Here is an 18847-nt window from a genome sequence, read left to right as displayed (position 1 = left end):
GGCTAAAACCAGCCTGGTTCACCAAACCCCAAACACATCCTGCTTTTTGAAGTTGGGTGTGGCAGATAAGCTGGTGGCTGGCCTGTAAATTTGTGACTAGCAGTCAATCACTTTATACTATAAAAGTCCAGTCCACTTCTCTGCAGTCAGGTTCTTCAAACATAGCCCTTCTTGGGGTGTATGTGTGGAGATTCCTCCCTTGGGCTGGGGACCCCCCAAGGATACTCCTTGAGGTTGAGCAAAAGAGTTCTCCCCACAAGCGTTGGTATGGGTGAGTTACAACCAATCTCTACTTAATGATTATTTCCCTTCTGCTACCTTGAGTATAATTGCTTCAGTAACTGCTTCAATAGAGTGCACTATCCTATCCTACCCTGTACTAGTAGTAATCTTAGCCTTTATATTGTGTAGTAAATCATTCTTATTAAGATCTTCTCTCTGTTCACCTGTTGATTTGTCTGATCATTTGTATCAATAAATGATTCATTTTATAGAAATAGTCTCACTTTGTCATCATTCAAACCTGCAGGACAGAAGTGGTTCAATCCCACCTCTGTAATTCCTCAGATTTAAACCATTGACATGATCCAAGGCTAAGATTGGATCCAGGCACACCGAGACTCCTCTCTGAGAAGGACTTTAGAAAGCAAGGGGGTCCTTTGTGCCCCTTGTGACTCCCCAGCAGGGCTTCTGTAATAAATGTTGTCTGAGCCTTCCACTCCCACCCCTGACAGCGATCCGGGGGTGTCTCGGCCCTCCTGGTCTTGGAGCCAGAGGAGCTGCTCCCAGGGCTGCTCTCAGTGCTGCTCCTCGTGCAGAAGGAGCTGTGTCATGGCAGTCCCAGCCCTGAGGACGTGCTGCTTGTCCTGGAAAGGGAAAGGAGAGGCTCTGCTGGGAGGGCTGAAGGTCGGTCTGTCCTCCCTGCTGGGAGGGGTTTCCCTTGGCCTTCTGGCCTGCAGGAGAAGGGCTCCCTGGAGAGCAGAGAAAGCAGCATTTCCCCATGCTGGCCCCCCAGGCCTCCCTGCAGAAGGGGCCCAGGACTGGGCTGTGTCCCTCCAGGGAGCCCCCAGCCTCGGGCACGGTGCTGGCAGGCTCCTGGCTTGGGGTGCTTTGTCACCCAGACGGCCCTTCCCAGCCCCCCTCTCCTCACGTGCCACCAGGCACAGATGGACCCACGGACGTGGCCATCCCAGCTGTGGCCCAAGGTGTGGGAAGCAGCAGCTCTCTCCTCTCCTCCTGGCAGCCCAGCCAATTGACCAGCACGTAATGGAAGAGGGGGTAAATGTCTTCACAGAGCTGCACTTCCCGGCTGCCAGGGAAGGGGTGTTGCTCCTGGGTGACATATTTGGACCATTGTTTCACAACTGTGCCAGGAGAAGAGAAAAGGGAGCACTCGAGAGTCTGCAGCCAGGAAGGTTCCTTGCACCCTCCCCCAAGCCAAGCTTTCTGGGCAGTTCCAGGCTCAGCCCAGGACCAGCTCTGGATCCAGGCTCAGCCTGTGCCCTGAGGTATCTGGATTCAAACCCCTGCCTGTTTCTCTCCTCCTCCCCATTGCACCTTTTCCTCCTAAGTGGCTGTTCCCCTCTAGCCTCTTCCACTGCACCCCTGCACTTCCCCTCTCATGTACTCACCCTTTTAACCCTAAAGCAAAGCCAGGGAACAAAGCCATGGGAGGGGACCCAGGAGTTCCTGTGTGCAGCACTGGGGAAGAGACCCTGCAGCTCCTCCACCCCAGCACTGGGGAAGGGACCCTGCAGCTCCTCCACATGCAGCACTGCCACATCCTGCCCACAGAAACCTCCCAGGCTTCCCCCGCTCCTCCTGCTCACTCACAGCAGTTGGGGATCTCCAAAGCCTGACCTTGCAGCAGGCTGACACTCCCCATGTTCCCTCTGAGATCACAGGGAGGCATCCAAGGTCACTCCAGCCCCTGTCCCCGGGATCCCGGCCAAGGAGCCGACACTCAGCACTGCAGACGGGCACAGGATCCGGCCCCTCCACACCCGACTGGGCACAGCAGGGCGGGAGCGGCGTTCCCAGGAAGGGGATGCACCGGGGGCTGCGGAGAAGGCAGAGACAGGCACTGAGAGGAGTAGGGAGAGACACAGGAGGCTGGGGCTGTTCCCTGGCAAGGCTGGGGCTGCTGGGCCATGAGGGATGAGCTGGTGGGTGTGGGGAGAGCTGTCTTCCTAAGGGGGACCCAGAGGAGCCCTTGAGGCAAATGAGGAGGACAGAGGGGGGCAGAGACCCTGCAGGTTTTTCCCAGCGGGTTCCCACCCTGCAGGAACTGGGATTGGGCTGGTAAGGCAGAGCAGCCGGCTGGCCCTGGCTCAGAGCAAGGAGGCACAGCAACTTCGTACCCCCAGTCCAACAGGGAGCTTTAGAGAAAGGGGAGGGATCTCCCCATGACCGCAGACCCCTGCCCAGACCAGGGGGCCGAGAGTGCCGTGCCGGAGCTGCGGCCACTTTGCCCAAGGTGAGGAGCACAGCCTCACCAGGGCCCTTCCCCGTGGCCTTCAGGTGGCTCTGGAGCTTGGACAGGGCACAGTGGGAGCAGGAGTGGGCCAGAGCCACCCAGATGTCACTCACAGCTGCCGTCACATCATCTGTCACCCCCTGAACAAGCACCACGGGACAAGCTCGTGGCTTCCATTATCTGGTGGTTTGACACTGTAATGGAACTACAGTGGTATTTTTGTTCCTGTCATGTGTGTGCTTTGCCCATGGAAATAGGGAAGGTCTCCTTTCCAGGATGAAGCCATCCCAAATGTCCCGTTGCTCTGGTGGCAACTCATGGAAGTTGTTCATTTCTGAAGCTTTAGTTGAAAGCTGTTTCCTTCCACCTCTGCCTTGGGCTGCTGAGGCTGCACCAGCAGCTCCACTGTGCAGGGAACAGAGGCTCTTTGGCTCTTTGGTCCCTTAAGTGTCAGCTCATTTGGATCTTCCTCTGGAAACCACCCTCACAAAACCTCCTATTGATGCATAGATAGCACATAACAGTGACAATGGGAAGCTGATGTCCAGTTAAAAATTCAGACTTCCCGGAGCTGGGGACTGTCACTTCTTAACTTCATTTGCTGCCCCTTGTTTCCCTCACCTGCTGGAACACTCTCAGCACCCTGTCTCTTATTATACCCAGAGCTATTCTGGGGTTAGGTTGCCAGCTTTTGAGCAAAGCTCTATTCTAACTGAGAAAGTTTTGGGTAGTCCCATTTCTGGAGAAGATTTATTTATTCTAGGATTCTATGATTGATGAGGGTTTCCTTTCTTCAAACCTTATAGGTTATGTCCTGACTTCCTTCTATTTCTTTTTTGGACCCAATGAATCCTGCTTTATTGCCAGCTGGGGTCCTATCTGTGCAGGTACTACTGAATATGGAACAGTTCTCCTGTAGTTGGGGGGGGCTCTTTTGTTATGTTTTGTTTTTTAATTAATTTCTTAGCAGCTGTATCAGGGAGAGTTTGGAAGGATGCTGAAACTGAAACCATCCACTGTTGAAAACTCAACCAAACCAATATTTATTATCAAGAGGTGGCCAACAAAACGAAAAAAAAACAAGAGAGAGGAAGGAGGAGAAAAATAAGCCCTCAGTACCACTCCCCCAGTCCCCCAGGTGTTGTTTCTGAAGTTATCTCACCTCCCCAGAATGCCCAGAATTGCCCAGAGCAGAAGCTGCACTCTGGGACAGTCGGCAGGCTCACAAGATCGCAGCATCCCCGCAACAGGCAACGTTGTCCTTTCAGGTGAAGCTTGTGTCTCCCGAGCACGAGCCATCAGCTTTTTACCCAATTAATTGGTGAGGTCTGCCTGGGCAGGTGTGGCCAGCACCACCCAGCCAGAGGCCTTCAGTCCCTGCCAGCATTCTGGAAGTGGTGCCCCTTCTGTGCACGCGTGTGTCCTTTGGAATTCCCCCCACACTTGCGTGCTGTACTTCAGGGGGTCTTTTCTAAATGAGTCTGGGGGCGTACTCCATCACCCTCCTGTTCCCTTTTTTCTTCAAATGCCCTTGGAAGGCCATCAGCCAATAATAAGACACCAATTAATTGCAGTTTGTACAAAACACCTCCTTCAAGGACCAAGTTCCCGTTTCTCAGTGCTTGTTTTCTCCTACCTTGGCAGGAAAAGGAGAGACTGTCCCAGGTGGTTGGGCCAAAGATAGACCAAAAGTATCAACATCTAACACAACCCTGACACATCCGCAAACAAAAAGGGAAATTTCTTCAGCCTATTTGTGGTCCATTGTAGTGTCCCTCCCCTGAGAAAGCTGGTGCAGAACTTGTGGTCCTTCCAACACTTGGTGTTGTCATTGGGGCAAAGTGGGACAAGATGTGTTTGAAAGTTTCTTCCTGCCCTGCTGTGTGCTGCTTGTTGCCTGGTGGAGCAGCAGAGCAGAAATTCACTGTTGGCATCTGGCAAAGCAGCAGGAGAGAGCAGTTGTGAGGGGAAGGGGGGTGAGGTGTCTGCTCTTCAAGAGGGACAAGACAAAGGAGTTGGGGAATTGTCCTGGAACTCTGGCCTGGCGGGCTTGGAGCGCTGGGTGGGCATTTCTTGAGAGCTGTGGTGGCCCCACTTCGTCCTGAGCCTCATTTGATGGCAGTGTGTCCAGAGGCAGCCCGGCTCCAGGCTGAAGCAAAAAGCCAGAGCGGGTGATGCGGGAGCTGCTCCAGCGCCTACCGCAGCCTGCGGCCCGGTGGGAGCGTCCCGGGCCCTGCCCCGGGGCGCCCTGAGGCGGGGCAGTGCCCACTCCCGCCGGCCGCCCTCACAAGGCCCAGGCCGCCTCCTTCCCACAAGGCCCAGCAGGGCCGCCCTCACACCTGCCCCGCCCTGCCCTGTCCCGCCCGGCCCCACCCTGCCCCGTGGCCTCTGTCACACCCCACGCTGACGTGCTGAGCCTTCCACCAGCCATTGTGACGCCACAGGCGCCAGTCGGGCACGGCTTTGTTGGTGCCCGCAGCCGGCGCCCAGAGCTGCTGTAGCCTCTCGGGGAGCAGCAGCACATCCCGCTCGGGGAGCATTGCGCGCCTGCATCGCCGTCTTGGCAGCTGCAGGCCACGACCACTGCGCAGGGCGACCTCGTCTGCCTTGTGCTTCATACCCTGTGCCCGTCCTTATTCTCGTCCCCTTTGTCACCCTCCCCCTAAACCTCGCCCCGTCCCATTCCTCATCCCCACTTGGCTCCCGGCAGCCCGCCGGGGCCTTCTTGCCCTTCCTGCTGCTGGGAGCTCCAAGCAGGGCCATGCCGTGGCTTCTGAGCAAGAAGCGACGGCAGTCGCCCTCCAGCAGCCCCAGTGGGCAGCCCTGGGCTGCCACCAGCTCCAGCAGCGCCTCCCAGCTCCGGGAGCAGGGGCTGGGCAGGCTGCACCGCGCGGCCGCCCGCGGTGACCTGGGCTGGCTGAGGCGCTGGCGCTGGTACGTCAAGGTAGTCGGCATCGACAGGCCAGACCAGGAGATGCGGTGAGTTCTGGGCCACGCTGATGGCACACCTTGGCTGCTCCTGAGCCAAGCTGCAGTAGTCCTCGGCAGCCCTCTCTTAGGGACAAGGCTTGAAAAGTGACATTTGCCCTGTCAGCTGGGAGAGGGAACTCTTGAGCTTTTCACTGCTCGGAGCTGCCGGCCGGGCTCCAGCGCTGTTGCAAACGCGTGTTGCCCAGCTGCCCCTTGGCCGTGCTCTCTCTGCAGGGCTGTTCTGCAGCTGCTAAGCCCTCACCTGTTCTCTTCTGCCCTCTGGCTCATCAGGGCAGGGTTGCAGCAGCAGCAGCAGCAGCAGCAGCAGGAGGAGCAGAGTCCGGGCAGGGTCCCCAGGGTGCTGGGTACAGACACAGCTTGGGCTCGTCCTTTGTCTGTCTGGGTTAAGAGCGTCTGTTTAATTTTTAGGACACCTCTGCATCTGGCTTCAGCCAATGGCCATGCAGATGTCGTCAGATATCTGCTAAGAAAGAACAGCCAGCCCAACCTCACTGACAGCTTCAAGAGAACGGCCCTGATGAAGGTGTGTGGAATGCCTTCTGAGCTTGGAGGTGGGGCTCAGTGCTGGGGTGTTAAAGGGGAGGTGTCTGGCAGGATTCCTTGCAGGGCAGGGCCATAGAAACACACCTATTGCAATGGGCACGGCACAGCCTCTGTTAGCTGATCTTTGAAGATGGTCTTCTATGGCAGCACTCAGGGGCTGAGGGAGTTGTGACAGAGGGGGATGGAAAAGTTGGAAGCCTTTCCCTTTTGGTGTGTTGTTGCCAGGCAGTCCAGCAGGAGCAGGAAGAATGTGTTGCTGTTCTGCTGGAACACGGTGCCGACCCCAATCTGGCAGACGCTGACGGCAACACTGCCCTTCACCTGGCTGTGCTCTCTAAAAACACAGCTGTAGCAGGGCTGTTACTGGAGCATCATGCCAACAGTGATGCTCAGAACCAGGTAACCTTGGCACGTGGCTAAAGCTGCTCTTTCCAACAGCTGCAGAGCTTGTCTGTGTCTTTCTAATGGGGATTCTTTCTCCTTTTAGTGGGGATTTACCCCCTTCAAACTTGCAGCCTTGCAACAGCACGAGGAGATTCTGGAGTGCCTTGTGAACAAAGCAGCTGACAGGCCTGCTCAAGCCCAGGGGGAAAGGTGAGGGCTTTGTCGAAACAGCCCCCGGGTGTTCTGGGTAGTCTGCAAGTGTGACCCAGACGAGGGGCGTGGCAATGAGCTGGGAAAAAGAAGGAGCAGCCCCGTGGAAGCAGTTCCCCGTGGGACTGGTGAATGCAGGTCTGCCCTTGGCTGCTCTCGTACCTCAGGGGCTCTTGTCCTTTGCCCGCTGAGGTCTGCAAGAAAGCCTTGTCTGTGGTGCCCTCCCCACACCCAGAGCCAGAGCCCCGGGGAAACTTGCCAGTAGCTCAGCAGCGTGGCTGCTCTGCAGGCCAGGGGGGTTTAAGGCACGGCAGAGTTGGGGCGTTCAGTGCTCTGAAGGGAAGCGTTGGGGGAAAGAGAAGCAACACTGTCCCAGGGGACACGAGGGGCTCCGAGCACAGAAGGAGAAAACTTCCTGCCATGGAGATGGTCAGGGGGTCGAAGGGCTTGCCCTGGGAGTTTGTGCAGCCGCATCGGGGGGACTTGGAAGAGCAGTGCAAGGAGCCCTGAACAGCATGGCCTGAGCTGGTAGTTGAGGCTGCTTTAGGGAGGCCCCTTGGAAGAGAAATTCTCCAATGCTTCCATGGACTTGGCTTTGCTTTCCCGGAGCTTGTAGGAAAGGGGGGAAGAGCTGTTTTGGGAGCAAGCAGGGGAAAACTGATGCAGGGTCAGACATGTTTCCAATGAAATTTTGCATGCTTTAGGAGTGCTCTTGTGGTTCCTGGAAGCCACGAGGCTCACCTGGAGGAAGATAATCTGCGCTTGCAGGAGGAGCTGGACAGGGCTGACGCGGAGGTATGGAAAGCCTGTCCCCACAGGGAGAAACCTGGGGGTGCCTGTTGCTTCCTATCCATCCTGAAAACGGACAAACCAGTGTTCAGTGTGTTCATTGGGGAGTAGAAGTGAAGCTTTGAAGGGTCTTGAATGGATTACAGTTCTTTGGGCAGAGGGGATGCACACAGACATGCAGCACCTGAGTTCTTCAGCAGCAGCTGGCTCCTCTCTGGAAAAGCTCCCCTGACAACTGTGGATTCTTCCTGTGATTTTACAGCTGCAGGAGGAGGAAGAAAAGCATCTTCAGTCTGAGCATTGTGTTCCTGACTTGAAGACTGCCTTGGATGACAAGAAAAGAGAGGCAATAACTTCCTCCCAGGAACTGCAGGACCTCCTGGAAGAAGACGCGCAAGAGTAAGAGAGTAACCCAGTGAAGCGAGGGGTCTGTGGCTTTGGGGGATTGGGTGGAAACAGGGGGACAGTCAGTGGGATTTTGAAGGACACTTCTGCTGTGGCTTCTGTTCCTTAGCACAGTTTGTCTGGCATTGGATTTTCTGGTAATAAGAGCTGTATTTCTTCTTAAGCTTTGCCAGTGAGAACAGCAGATTGGAAGGCACTGTCCAGCAGCCAAGTGACAGCGTTGAAGCCCTTCCGAGAGCCCTGCAAGCCTCTGCCTCAGTAAGCTGGTGCTAAATTTGCCTTTCTGTGACTCTTGAGCCTAGTTGCCTATTTCTGTGGGGCAATTGTCAGATGAAGTTTTCCTGCAGAACCTGGGGAGCTCAGTTTCTGCCTTCTCCTCAGCAGAGGCTGCTCAGAAAGCAGCCTGGTCCTTTCCCCAGCTGCTACAAAAGCCCTGAGGGTATTTGGTGTGCTGGACACTGGAGGAATTCTTAGATTCTGAATTAGGAGTTTCATCATGAGCTCCAAGGGACCCAGAAGTATTGTTGCCAGAAGTGTCTCCCAAATTCTTAAGTAGGTCTAAAGTTTCTTCTTTCTGTCTGGGAATCTTTCAAGTGTTTCCTAGGCTGGTTTCCAGTAGATGATAAATACAGTTGCCATGGCCACCCCCTTGAGAGGTTTTCCCAGAATTCACTGCCTTTAGACCATGCTGAGTTTTCTTTTCTTTTTTTTTCTGTGCACAGGGTGGTGAACTTTCCCAGCAGCTGGACATGGAGCCTGGAACAGGCATGCAGCTCGAGGCCCTAAACCAGGCTTTGCAAGAAGAGCTGTCCACTCTGCTTGGGAAGTGTGAACAACTGGAGAAGAGCAAATGTCAGCTGCAAGAAGAGATGACAAAACTCCACCATCATTTGGAGACTTTGGTGCTGGATGGCAGCCAAAGAGAACAGTGTACAAGAGAGGTGGCAGAAGGAGCTGACCAGGAAAGAAGTCCAAAGCTACAAGAGGTCAGCCTTGTTTTGCAGGTAAGTGAATTTCTCCCCAGTGTCCACAGGCTCTTCATTAGGAGCTTTGAAGCAGAGTGCTCATTTGGGCTTCTTTCCCACTGCAAAGAATTGTTTGCCCTGGTAGCTCCTGGGTTGTGCCTTGATTGCTGCTGGGAGTGAGGAGGCAGAGCCGCCTCTCTGAGTAAGGCTGGGCCCTTGGAACTGGGTGTGTGCAATTTTGTGCTGGGCAGAGCTCTCTTTTTCTTGTGGTGGTTGAAGGTGCACTGTCTCCTTCAGGCACAGGCAGCCCACCAGGCCCCACTAGGACAAACTGGAGACATTCATTGTGAATCCATGAGAATCCAGTTGGAAGAAAGAATTAAAAATCTGGAAAGGGAATTGGAGAGGGTCAAAAACACCCAACAAGAGAGAGCTTCTCGTAAAGAAGCAACTCAGGGAGAGATGGAAATGTACAAAGAGCTGTATGTGGAGGAAGTGAAAACCAGAAGATGCCTTGCCAAGAAACTGGAAAGGTAATTCCTTGCTTGTTTGGAGTGGTAATAAGAGAGTCCTTTTTCTTCCTGCATTTTCCTTGGAAGTCCATCTTCTCCATCTGGCCAGCATTATTGCCCTCCATTGGCCACCAGGGTCTGATGGAGTTGCCAAGACACTCTCCTTGATGTTTGAAAAGTCGTGGCAGTCAGGGGAAGTCCCAGGTGAGGGGAAAAAGGGAACCCCACTGTGCCCATCTTTGAAAGGGGTAGAAAGGAGGGCCCTGGGAACTGCCAACCTGTCAGCCTGCCCTCTGTGCCTGGGGAGGTGATGGAAAAGATCTTTCTAGAAGCTCTGTCAAGGCACGTGGATGACAGGGAGGTGATTGGAAGCACCAGCACAGCTTCGCCAAGGGCAAGTGCTGCTTGACCGACCTGGTGGCCTTCTAAGATGGAGTGACTGCCTCAGTGGACAAGGGCTACCCATGTCATTTCCCTGTCATTCTGGGAAGCCTTTGACACAGTCCCCCACAACATCCTTCTCTCCAAAGTGGAGAGAGACAGACTGGATGTGTGGACTGTTAGATGGATAAGAAATTGGGTGAACAGTGCCATGCAGAGGTGGTGATCAATGGCTCAGAGTGCTGAGGGCCATCAGTGCCAAGTGGTGTCCCTCAGGGGTCTGGACTGGGCCCAGTGTTCTTTAATCTCTTCACTAATGATCCAGAGGAAGGGCTGGAGTGCGCCCTCAGCAAATTTGCAGCTGCCACCAAGCTGAGGGGTGTGTTTGACACAGGTGATGCCATCCAGAGGGCCCTGGACCAGTTGGAGAAGTGGGCCCATGGCAATCTGCTGATGGTTTAACAAGAGCCAGTGCAAGCTGCTGGTGGTGGCTCAGGGCAGCCCCTGTATCAGTGCAGGCTGGGGGATGAAGAGGGGCAGAGCAGCCCTGCCGAGAAGCCCTTGGGCTGGAGGAGAGGCCGGACATGAGCCGGCGATGTGCGCTCGCAGCCCAGAGAGCCAATTGTGTCCTGGGCTGCGTCCAAGGCAGCGTGGCCAGCGGGTGGAGGGAGGGCATTCTGCCTCTCTGCTCTGCCCTTGGGAGAGCCCAGCTGGAGGGCTGCATCCAGCTCTGGGCTCCTCAGCACAGCAAGGACCTCCAGCTGTTGGACTGAGTCCAGAGGAGGCCACCAAGGTGCTTGGAAAGATGGAGCACCTCTGCTAGGAGGAAAGGCTGGGACAATTGCAACCCTTCAGCCTGGAAAAGAGAAGGCTTTGGGGTGACCTAATTGTGGCCTTTTGGGGTGTGAAGGGAGCCCACAAGAAGGATGAAGAGAGTGCATTTAAAAGAGCAGGTAGTGAGAGGACAAGGGGGAATGGCTTCAAATGGAAAGAGAGTAGGTTTAGATTTGATCCTGGGAAGAAATTGGTTGCTGTGAGGGTGGTGAGGAACTGCAACCGGTTGCCCAGAGAAGCTGTGGAGGCCCCATGGCTGGAAGTGTTCAAGGCCAGGTTGGATGGGGTTGTGAACAAGCTGGTCTGGTGGAAGGTGTCCCTGCCCAGAGCAGGAAGCTTGGAACTGGATGATCTTTAAGGTCCCTGCCAAGCCAAGCCATTCTAGGCTTGGATGCTGTCTGTGCTGTTTCTGTGAGACCGTGGGGGAAAGGCTGGTTCTTCCTGTGTTTCATGGGTTTCTTGACTAATTTGCTGTGCAGGCTGGAAAAGCTTCTGAGGATAGAGAGGAGGAAACTCCGGGTTAATGAAGAGAAAGAAAGTCAGTCCCAGCTGGAAGAAATGAAGAAGAGATATTCTGAAAAGGTCAAGGAAGTTGATAGATTCCAAAGAGAGGTGAGCTGTGCTCTGGGTGGGGCTCTTTGGTTGTGGTGTTCCTTCTTTTGAAAGCTGGGAGATGCTTTCCCTCTATTTCTTGTCGTGTGGATGTTTTTATTCGCTTGGCTGCATTTTGGATGTGATGGGCTTTTCTTAATGCTCCTCCTGCTGTTCCAGTGGGAGATGACTCGAACTAATCCAGAGGTAGTTCTCCTTCTGGGGAAAGATGCAAATGTTGAGGGCAAAGCAGTAGGTGTAAGGGCTGATGGAGGCCAGGCTGTCCTGCAGAGGAGGGGCAAGCCAGGAGTGGCAGCCAGCCTGGCAGGGTGTGTGAGCTGAGGGGCCAGGGAGCCGTCCCACAGGCCCTGAGCAAGAAGAGCAGAACAGGTCCCCTGAGAGTGAGCGGGGTCAGCCAAGAGTGCAGATCCCCCGGCTGGGCCTGAGGGATGGGCAGGTCTGCCATCCTTGCAGGACATCACGTCCGTGGGCTGAGAGCAGTGGGGCCCAGCTCAGGCCTGGCTGCAGCTGGAGGGAGGCTGTGACAGCGTCCTCTGGGTGTGCCAGATGAATTGCTGCCCTGGCAGAGAGGGGAGGAACAGCGCTGTCACTGGCAGGGCACCATCAGCCCCTGAGCCCTGTCTCAGGCACGAGCTGAGCAGGAGGCACTTGAGGTTTGGCTTTTCTCCTCAGTGTTGTTGCTGCCCAGGGCCCAAGGAGGACAGGGGCCTCCCAGGGGAAAATCTGTCCCTTCTTGCTCACGGGGAGCTGTTTCAGCCCATCCTGTGGCGGGGAGCCAGAAGGACTGTTCCCAGCAGTGCTGTTGAGGCTGCTGTGCCTGTGCAGCAGTGGCACAGAACCTCTGATCCCTTCTCCGCTCGTCACTCGGATCCGTTGCTAAAGCGGCGTCTGTCAGAGTCACGCTTGGGTTTGAAGGCATCCCTGTAGAATGGCTTCCTGCCTTTGCAGTCATTCCTTTGGAGTCCAGAACCCTGGAGCATTTTTGCATGAGGAACTCCAAAAGGCTGGGAAGCTGAGGAATCCCATGACAAATGATGGGAAAGCTGTTCTTGCTGGAAAAGAAAAGCCTGGTTGCACTTTGTGTCTAGTCCTGAGCCAGTAGATGATGAATAAAGTCTCTTGGGCACCCCCTTTTGGGGTTTTCCCAGAATTCACTGCCTTTACACCATGCTGAGTTCCTTTTTTTATTTTCTGTCTGCAGGTTGCTGAACTTTCCCAGCAGTTGGACAGGGAACGTGAACAGTGCACGCAGCTGGAGGCCAAAAATCAGGCTTTGCAAGAAGAACTGTCTGCCCTGCGTGGGGAGTGTGAGAACCTGGCCATGGACAAATGCCAGCTGCAAGAAGAGCTGGCAAAACTCCACCATCATTTGGAGACCAACGTGGTGGATCGCAGCCAACTCGAACAGTGTAAAAGAGAGGTGGAAGAACAAGCAGACCAGGAAATAAGACAAAAACTCCAGGAAGTCAATGAGTTTTTGCAAGTAAGTGACTTTCTCCCCAGTGTCCACAGGCGCTACGTAAACTTCTCCTGTGGCCATGGTGTTTGGTCTTTTCCTTTTGCTCCTATATTCTGTGGGTTAGCTTCTGTCTTTGCTGAAGGCAGTGGCAGAAGGCAATGTGGTTGGGCAGGAGTGCTGTCATGGGTGTGGAATGTGCCGGCAGGTCCCTGAATCCAAAGGCTGCCCAAGGCAGATTCCCACTTTGCAGTGCTTGGGGGGATCTCTGTGCGCTGCTCTGCTTCTCACTGCTCATCCTTGAATGGGTTTGGCAACTTGCAACTGTCATGGCCAGACCTACAGGTGCTGCTTTGTCCTTGTAGGAGGTGAAAGTGCTCAGAAAAGGAGTCACTGAAATTCCAGTGGTGTGGGTGAGGGGGTGGAGGTGGATGTGGAAGCTCTTCTTGTCTTTGAAGAATCCTTTTGGACATGCCCTGTCCTACAGACCCAGTGTCTCTTCATTAGTAGCTTTGAAGCAGAGTGCTCATTTGGGCTTCTTTCCCACTGCAAAGAATTGTTTGCCCTGGCAGCTCCTGGGTTCTGCCTTGGTTGCTGCTGGGAGTGAGGAGGCAGAGCCGCCTCTCTGAGTAAGGCTGGGCCCTTGGAACTGGGTGTGTGCAATTTTGTGCTGGGCAGAGCTCTCTTTTTCTTGTGGTGGTTGAAGGTGCACTGTCTCCTTCAGGCACAGGCAGCCCACCAGGACACCTCAGAAGAAATCAGAGCCAGTCATGTGGACTCACTGAAAAAACAGTTAGAAGACAGAATTAGAGATCTGGAACGTGCACTGGGAAGGACAAAAAGCAACCAAGCAGAAAGACCTTTTCAAAAGGAATCCACCCAGGCAGAAGTGGAAAAGTACAAAGAGCTGTATCTGGTGGAAGCCCAAACCAGAAAAAGCCTCGCCAAGAAACTGGAAAGGTAAGTCCCTGCTTTTTTGGACTGGTAAGAACAGACTCCTTTTTCCTCCTGCATTTTCCTTGGAAATCCCTTTTCTACATCTGGCCAGCATCAGGTGTGAAAGCAGAACGTGGCATCTTTGTGGGGAAAGTTCCTTCAGAGCCTTCCCTTCCTCAGACCTGTCTTCCTTTCTCTTTAGAGTTCCAGCAGTAACCCCACAGCAGCACCACTCTGGCATTATTGGTGTCTTTTCAAGTTGAGGTTGTTTTAGCAGGCAGTCTTTTTGCCAGTCTCTCCTCTCCTCATGCCGTGGGTGACAGAGAAGATGAATCTTGTGCCCTTTCCTGTTTGAATAAGGAGAGGCCTCTGGGAGAAGAGAGTTGGATTCTGTGAATCCAAAATAAGGCGGCTCTTTCTTGGCTTCTGTTTTGGCAGCGGGTCTGAGGGTTGAGCTTTCCTTGAGAAGGCCAGGGTAGGCCAGAGTTCTTCTGGAGGTGACACTGGCTGCTCCTTGCACTTGGTGTGATTTCTTAGAAACAGGCCCTGTGAACAAGCTCAGATCAAAGGATGTGCTGGTTTTGGACGCTCTTCATGCCCTTGGCTTTTAGAAGTCGAGTAGTAGCCAAGGCTGTGGAGGGGAACTTTGCAAAAGCCTTCCTGCCAAAGATGACTCTGTGTGTGCTTGGGAATGTTTCAGAGCTACTGAGAGACTTGCAGTGGCCAACACCAAGCTCTTTTTGGAGCGCCACAGAAGCAGATCTGCAGTCCCAAGCAGCGCTGTCAGCGGAGTTCTGGCTGCAAGTCCACTTCTGGATTCACCTGGCCTGGGACATGTTGGCATCAGTTTGGGACTGAGCAGAAGTCTGGCTCTCAGAACACCACCCAGACACCTGTGGTAAAGCCCAAGACTTCTGCTCATCAGGTTGGTACAGATTTTCCAGAGTGGTCAAAGGCCAAAAAAGATTGAAATGGAAGCAATGAGCTGTGGAACTCCATTCTTTTCCAAGAGAAACTGTGGGAAAGAGCTCTGTGGCACAGGAACCTCCCACCTAAGTTCTACCCTAAATTTACACGTAGTAATCTTCTGTAGCCTGTGGGGTTTGGCAGGAAGCCAACTCCAACCGGCTACAGATGGTTTTGGTGTCAGCAGTGGGATTGTTTTGGTTCCTTTGGTTTTGTTGTGGGAACATTGTCTGGGAAAGCTGCCAAGAGCAGGTTTGTTTTGTCAGCATCCACCATTGTTTTGGGACACTCCTGGGAGAGCTGCCAAGGAGGATTTTGTTTATCTAAACATAGCTTTGTTTAGGAACAAGGAGAAAGAAAAATAATAACAATGGCCTTTTTACTAATTTTTTTCCTGGTTCTTGCTGGTTTTGTGCCTGTCCCAGGACATCCTCTAAGGGACCGTTCAGATGGATGGAACGAATTGCTTCCTTTCCTTAATTTCGACATCCACAGCCTAGTAGCCAGTTTCCTTAATGGTGGCCTTCAAGGTTTGGTAGCAAGGACTCCAAGATCAGCTCTAACCCATCCCTACATTGTTCAGCGACAATGATCCTAGTGGTGAAGGCAGCGAAAATGCTACTTAAAATTGGAGAGGTGGTGCTGCATTGGTCCCCTTGTTGTACGAAAGGAATCGCTGGAGCTTTGGGGACAAGAAGTGCCAACGGCCACGACAACTGTGCACAGGCAACAGTATCGGAGGAACCGAGATGCTGTGACCCCCATCCATCCATCCAGTACATCCATGACATCATTGTGTGGGGGGACACAGCAGAAGAAGTTTTTGAGTAAGGACAGAAGATCATCCAGATTCTCCTCAAGGCCGGTTTTGCCATCAAGAAGAGTAAGGTCAAGGGCCCTGCCCAAGAGATCCAGTTCCTAGGGCTGAAATGGCAAATGGACGACACCAGATACCAACAGACGTCATCAACAAGATTGTAGCAATGGCTCCACCCACAAACAAGAAAGAAACCCAAGCTTTTCTGGGAGCCATTGGCTTCTGGAGGATGCACATCCCAGAGTACAGCCAGATGGTGAGCCCTCTTTACTTTGTGACCTGTGAAAAGAACAATTTCCAGTGGGGTCCTGAGCAACAACAAGCTTTCAGGCAGATCAAGCAAGAGATTGCACATGCCGTGGCTGTTGGAGCAGTCAGGACAGGACCAGAGGTAAAGAATGTGCTCTACTCTGCAGCTGGAGATAAAGGTCCCTCCTGGAGCCTCTGGACAAAGGTGCCTGGTGAGACGTGAGGGCGACCACTGGGTTTCTGGAGCCGAAACTACAGAGGTTCTGAGGCCAATTCCACCCCTGTGGAGAAGGAAATCTTAGCAGCCTATGAAGGCACACGAGCAGCTTCAGAGGTAATTGGTCCCAAAGCACAGCTCTTCTTGGCACCCCAGATGGGACCCCAGCATGCAAAGTGTAACTAGATAAGGGAAAAAGGGGTAGGGTTTATCCATTTTAGGGAAAGGGTGGCCAAAAAAGGAAATACTGCAATGCAGCAAACTTTGGCCAATCGGGGAGCGGGGTCTAAGGATACAGACATCAAGGGGAGTTTTCATCAAACAATTTCAGGGGACAAACAAGGGAAAAACTACAAGAAATGTTAAGACACAACCGTAAAACTCGAAAGGCATTGGGTCTGAACTTCTTGACAACTTCATCCAGGGCTTTCATCCTCTGGAGGGTCGCACATTTCTTGTTGTCTTCTCCAGCTTTCAGATTCAGCAATGTCCTCACTCCCGACAGACCAGGGTCCCCTTTCCAGAGTAATGGAGGAGCACCGTGATTTTTTAATCCAAAATTCCCGGATTTGAATGAAATGCTCTGGAAAGGCTCTGGAAATCATTGGGTGTTCACAGTGAGTCTCTGGTATCCCATCCCCTGCTTCAGATGTGAAAACATGTTCCTTGCAGTCGGAATGTAAACTCATCGACTCCATTAAACTTGAGCACTATATCCCATCATCCAGATCATCAATGAAGATGTTCACCAGGAATTGCTGATCACTGGCCTCCAGCTGGATGTTGCACTCCTGATCACCACCCCGGCCAGCAGATTTCAACCAGCCTGCTGTCTGCTCATCCAGCCCATACTTCATGGGCTTCTCTGTGTGGGAGCCCTGTCTGTGTCCACTAGTAACACATTCATTTGGATTTTAAACAATCAAACAGAAGAGAGTGTTTTAACAGCAGAATTATTTTTCAAAGGGAAATAGAAGGGTAAGAGGTTTTAATTTTAATGATCATGTTTTACATGATGCTAACTGACATCTAGTAGAAATGAGAGAGCACCTTAAGAGACAAATCTACATTCTCTATTTATGCCTCTGAATTACAGGTATGGCTTTGATGGAACGAGTGCCTTCAAGCTCCATTGGCAGGCACTGTTTGAAAACTGTTTGGGTGATTTTGGATAAAAAATGAAAGATGCAACAGCAGGAAGCCATTCAGCAATCCCTGACAAGGGAGGTCCACTGTCAATTGCTGGGAGGGCCCCCACCTGTTTCTTTTAATGGTGCTCCCAAATCCCACCCCTTGGGCCTCCCATCCCATCCTTTTTGGTCCCCTCAGGCATCTCCTCCCCAGGATCTGCTCTGTGTCCTACCCAGTGTCCCCAGACATCCTCCCACTGATCATTCCCAAAGCTTTTCTTTCCATCTTTCCCCTCAGATCTTTGCCTTTCACCCAGGCCACTGCCCTGGTACCTCCCAAGACCATTCCTTGCCTCCCTCTCCACTCCCAACCATCTCCCAGTGCCCTCGTTTTTGTCCTCCTCCATCCTCCTCCTCCTGTCCCCACCAAGCCTCTCCCTTGCAGTCCCCATGTCCCTACACTTGAATTCCTTTCCCCTCCCCTGCATCCCACACAGGGCCCCTTCAACACCCCAATCCCAGTCCCGTGGGCTTCCCAGTCCCCCCCAGTTCAGCATCTTTGGGTCCCCCCCAACCTCCCCCCCCCCTCCCTGCAGGCCCTGAATTCCCCTGGCTCTCCTTGTCTCCATCCCCACCCTGGGCCCTGCAGGCACAGGGGTTGGAGGTGAAACTGGGTGCAGTGGGAGCAGGGGGAGCAGAAGGGATTTTCCCCCTCAGACGGGGGCAGCCCTGGGCTGGGGGGGCTGGGGACACCCGTGTCCCTCCCCCAGCCCCACAGGGGCCAATCCTGCTTAAACTTTTGCTCTCCTTGCCCAGGCACTCTTGGCGGGAACCCAAAATGAACTGCGGGATGTGAGTGGGCCGGGGGGACTGGAGGGCATCCAGTCTGGGAACTGGGGGACACTTTGATCCCCCCATCCCTCGCTGGCACTGGGGACATCCCAGTGACCAGCCAGGGCTCCTGGTCTCTCTCCAGGTGGATTTAGTGGAAGTTGGGATCCTGAAGATGGCTCAGGTGGGTACCAGGAGTTCTGCCTGAGTCGGGTCCTCCTCTCACATGGCCATGACACTCCCAATCCATCCCAGTCTGCCCCAGTATACCCCAGTGCACCTTCCCAATGATCCCATTTCTCCCCCCAGGCTCCCAATACATCCCACTGCACCCAGTGTGTCTCTGAGCCTGTCTTTGTCCCCAGCCCCCTGTGGTTGAGAAGGTGCTGGGTCTTGTTGGTGAGAAAGGCGTGGCTGCATCCCTGGATGTCTGAGGTGAGCAGTGCCTGCAGGGAGAGGGGTCAGGACAAGGCCCCTCTCATGTTGCAGTGGACTTTGGGGGTGACGTTTGGGGCTCTGTCTTTCAGGACTGGTGGTGACACCCGTGCCCTGTCCCCCTCCAGTGGCATGAGGAGATGATCATCCCTGGAAGAACTCCCTGATTTCCCTCAGAGCCCAGGGGCATTTTCCCTGAATGATCAATAAATCTCTTCAGCCAAGCCACTCTGCCTGATCTTGTGTGTGTGTTCCCAACTCCATGTGTGTGTTCCCATCTCCATATGTGTGTTCCCATCTCCATGTGTGCGTTCCCATCTCCATGTGTGTTCCCATCTCCATGTGTGTGTTCCCATCTCCATGTGTGTTCCCATCTCCATGGGTGTGTTCCCATCTCCATGGGTGTGTGTTCCCATCTCCATGGGTGTGTTCCCATCTCCATGGGTGTGTTCCCATCTCCATGGGTGTGTTCCCATCTCCGTGCCTGCATTCCCGTGTCCCTGTCCCCTCCTTCTCCAGCCCCTGCACACCCAGTGCCTCTCTGGCTGCTCCCCTGCCATGAGCAGAGAGGCTCAGGGGGCTCCTGGGAGTCTCTGCACACGAGATCCCCTTCACCCCCTCCATGTGCATCCTGAGCAGTGCAGGTTGGGGCATCGTGGAATGTCCCTGCTGGGGGCTGGGACAGGCAGGGGGCACACGGGGCAGCCC

The 18847-nt window shown here is 53.8% G+C and overlaps 2 protein-coding genes and 1 long non-coding RNA gene across 3 annotated transcripts; all 3 read left to right on the top strand.

Annotated features, from left to right (window-relative positions):
* Positions 1-4388: 4388 nt before the first annotated feature.
* Positions 4389-7514, top strand: LOC135404401 (putative ankyrin repeat domain-containing protein 20A5). The gene is made up of 5 exons (XM_064639124.1): positions 4389-5455; positions 5876-5990; positions 6236-6409; positions 6498-6604; positions 7309-7514. The coding sequence occupies exons 1-5, from the start codon at positions 5238-5240 to the stop codon at positions 7502-7504; spliced, it is 810 nt and encodes a 269-aa protein (XP_064495194.1). The 5' UTR covers positions 4389-5237; the 3' UTR covers positions 7505-7514.
* Positions 7515-8512: 998 nt separating this feature from the next.
* LOC135406270 (ankyrin repeat domain-containing protein 26-like) lies at positions 8513-12930 on the top strand. Its single transcript, XM_064640696.1, has 6 exons — positions 8513-8802; positions 9061-9296; positions 10970-11102; positions 12304-12585; positions 12686-12747; positions 12924-12930. The coding sequence occupies exons 1-6, from the start codon at positions 8548-8550 to the stop codon at positions 12928-12930; spliced, it is 975 nt and encodes a 324-aa protein (XP_064496766.1). The 5' UTR covers positions 8513-8547.
* Positions 12931-13293: 363 nt separating this feature from the next.
* Positions 13294-14995, top strand: LOC135404402 (uncharacterized). The gene is made up of 3 exons (XR_010425661.1): positions 13294-13518; positions 14195-14419; positions 14886-14995. It is a non-coding gene; the product is annotated as an uncharacterized LOC135404402 (long non-coding RNA).
* Positions 14996-18847: the final 3852 nt, after the last annotated feature.

Source organism: Pseudopipra pipra, chromosome W (genome assembly GCF_036250125.1).
Source record: "Pseudopipra pipra isolate bDixPip1 chromosome W, bDixPip1.hap1, whole genome shotgun sequence".
Taxonomy (NCBI): Eukaryota; Metazoa; Chordata; class Aves; order Passeriformes; family Pipridae; genus Pseudopipra; species Pseudopipra pipra.
This window is presented reverse-complemented; position numbering and strand designations above follow the sequence as displayed.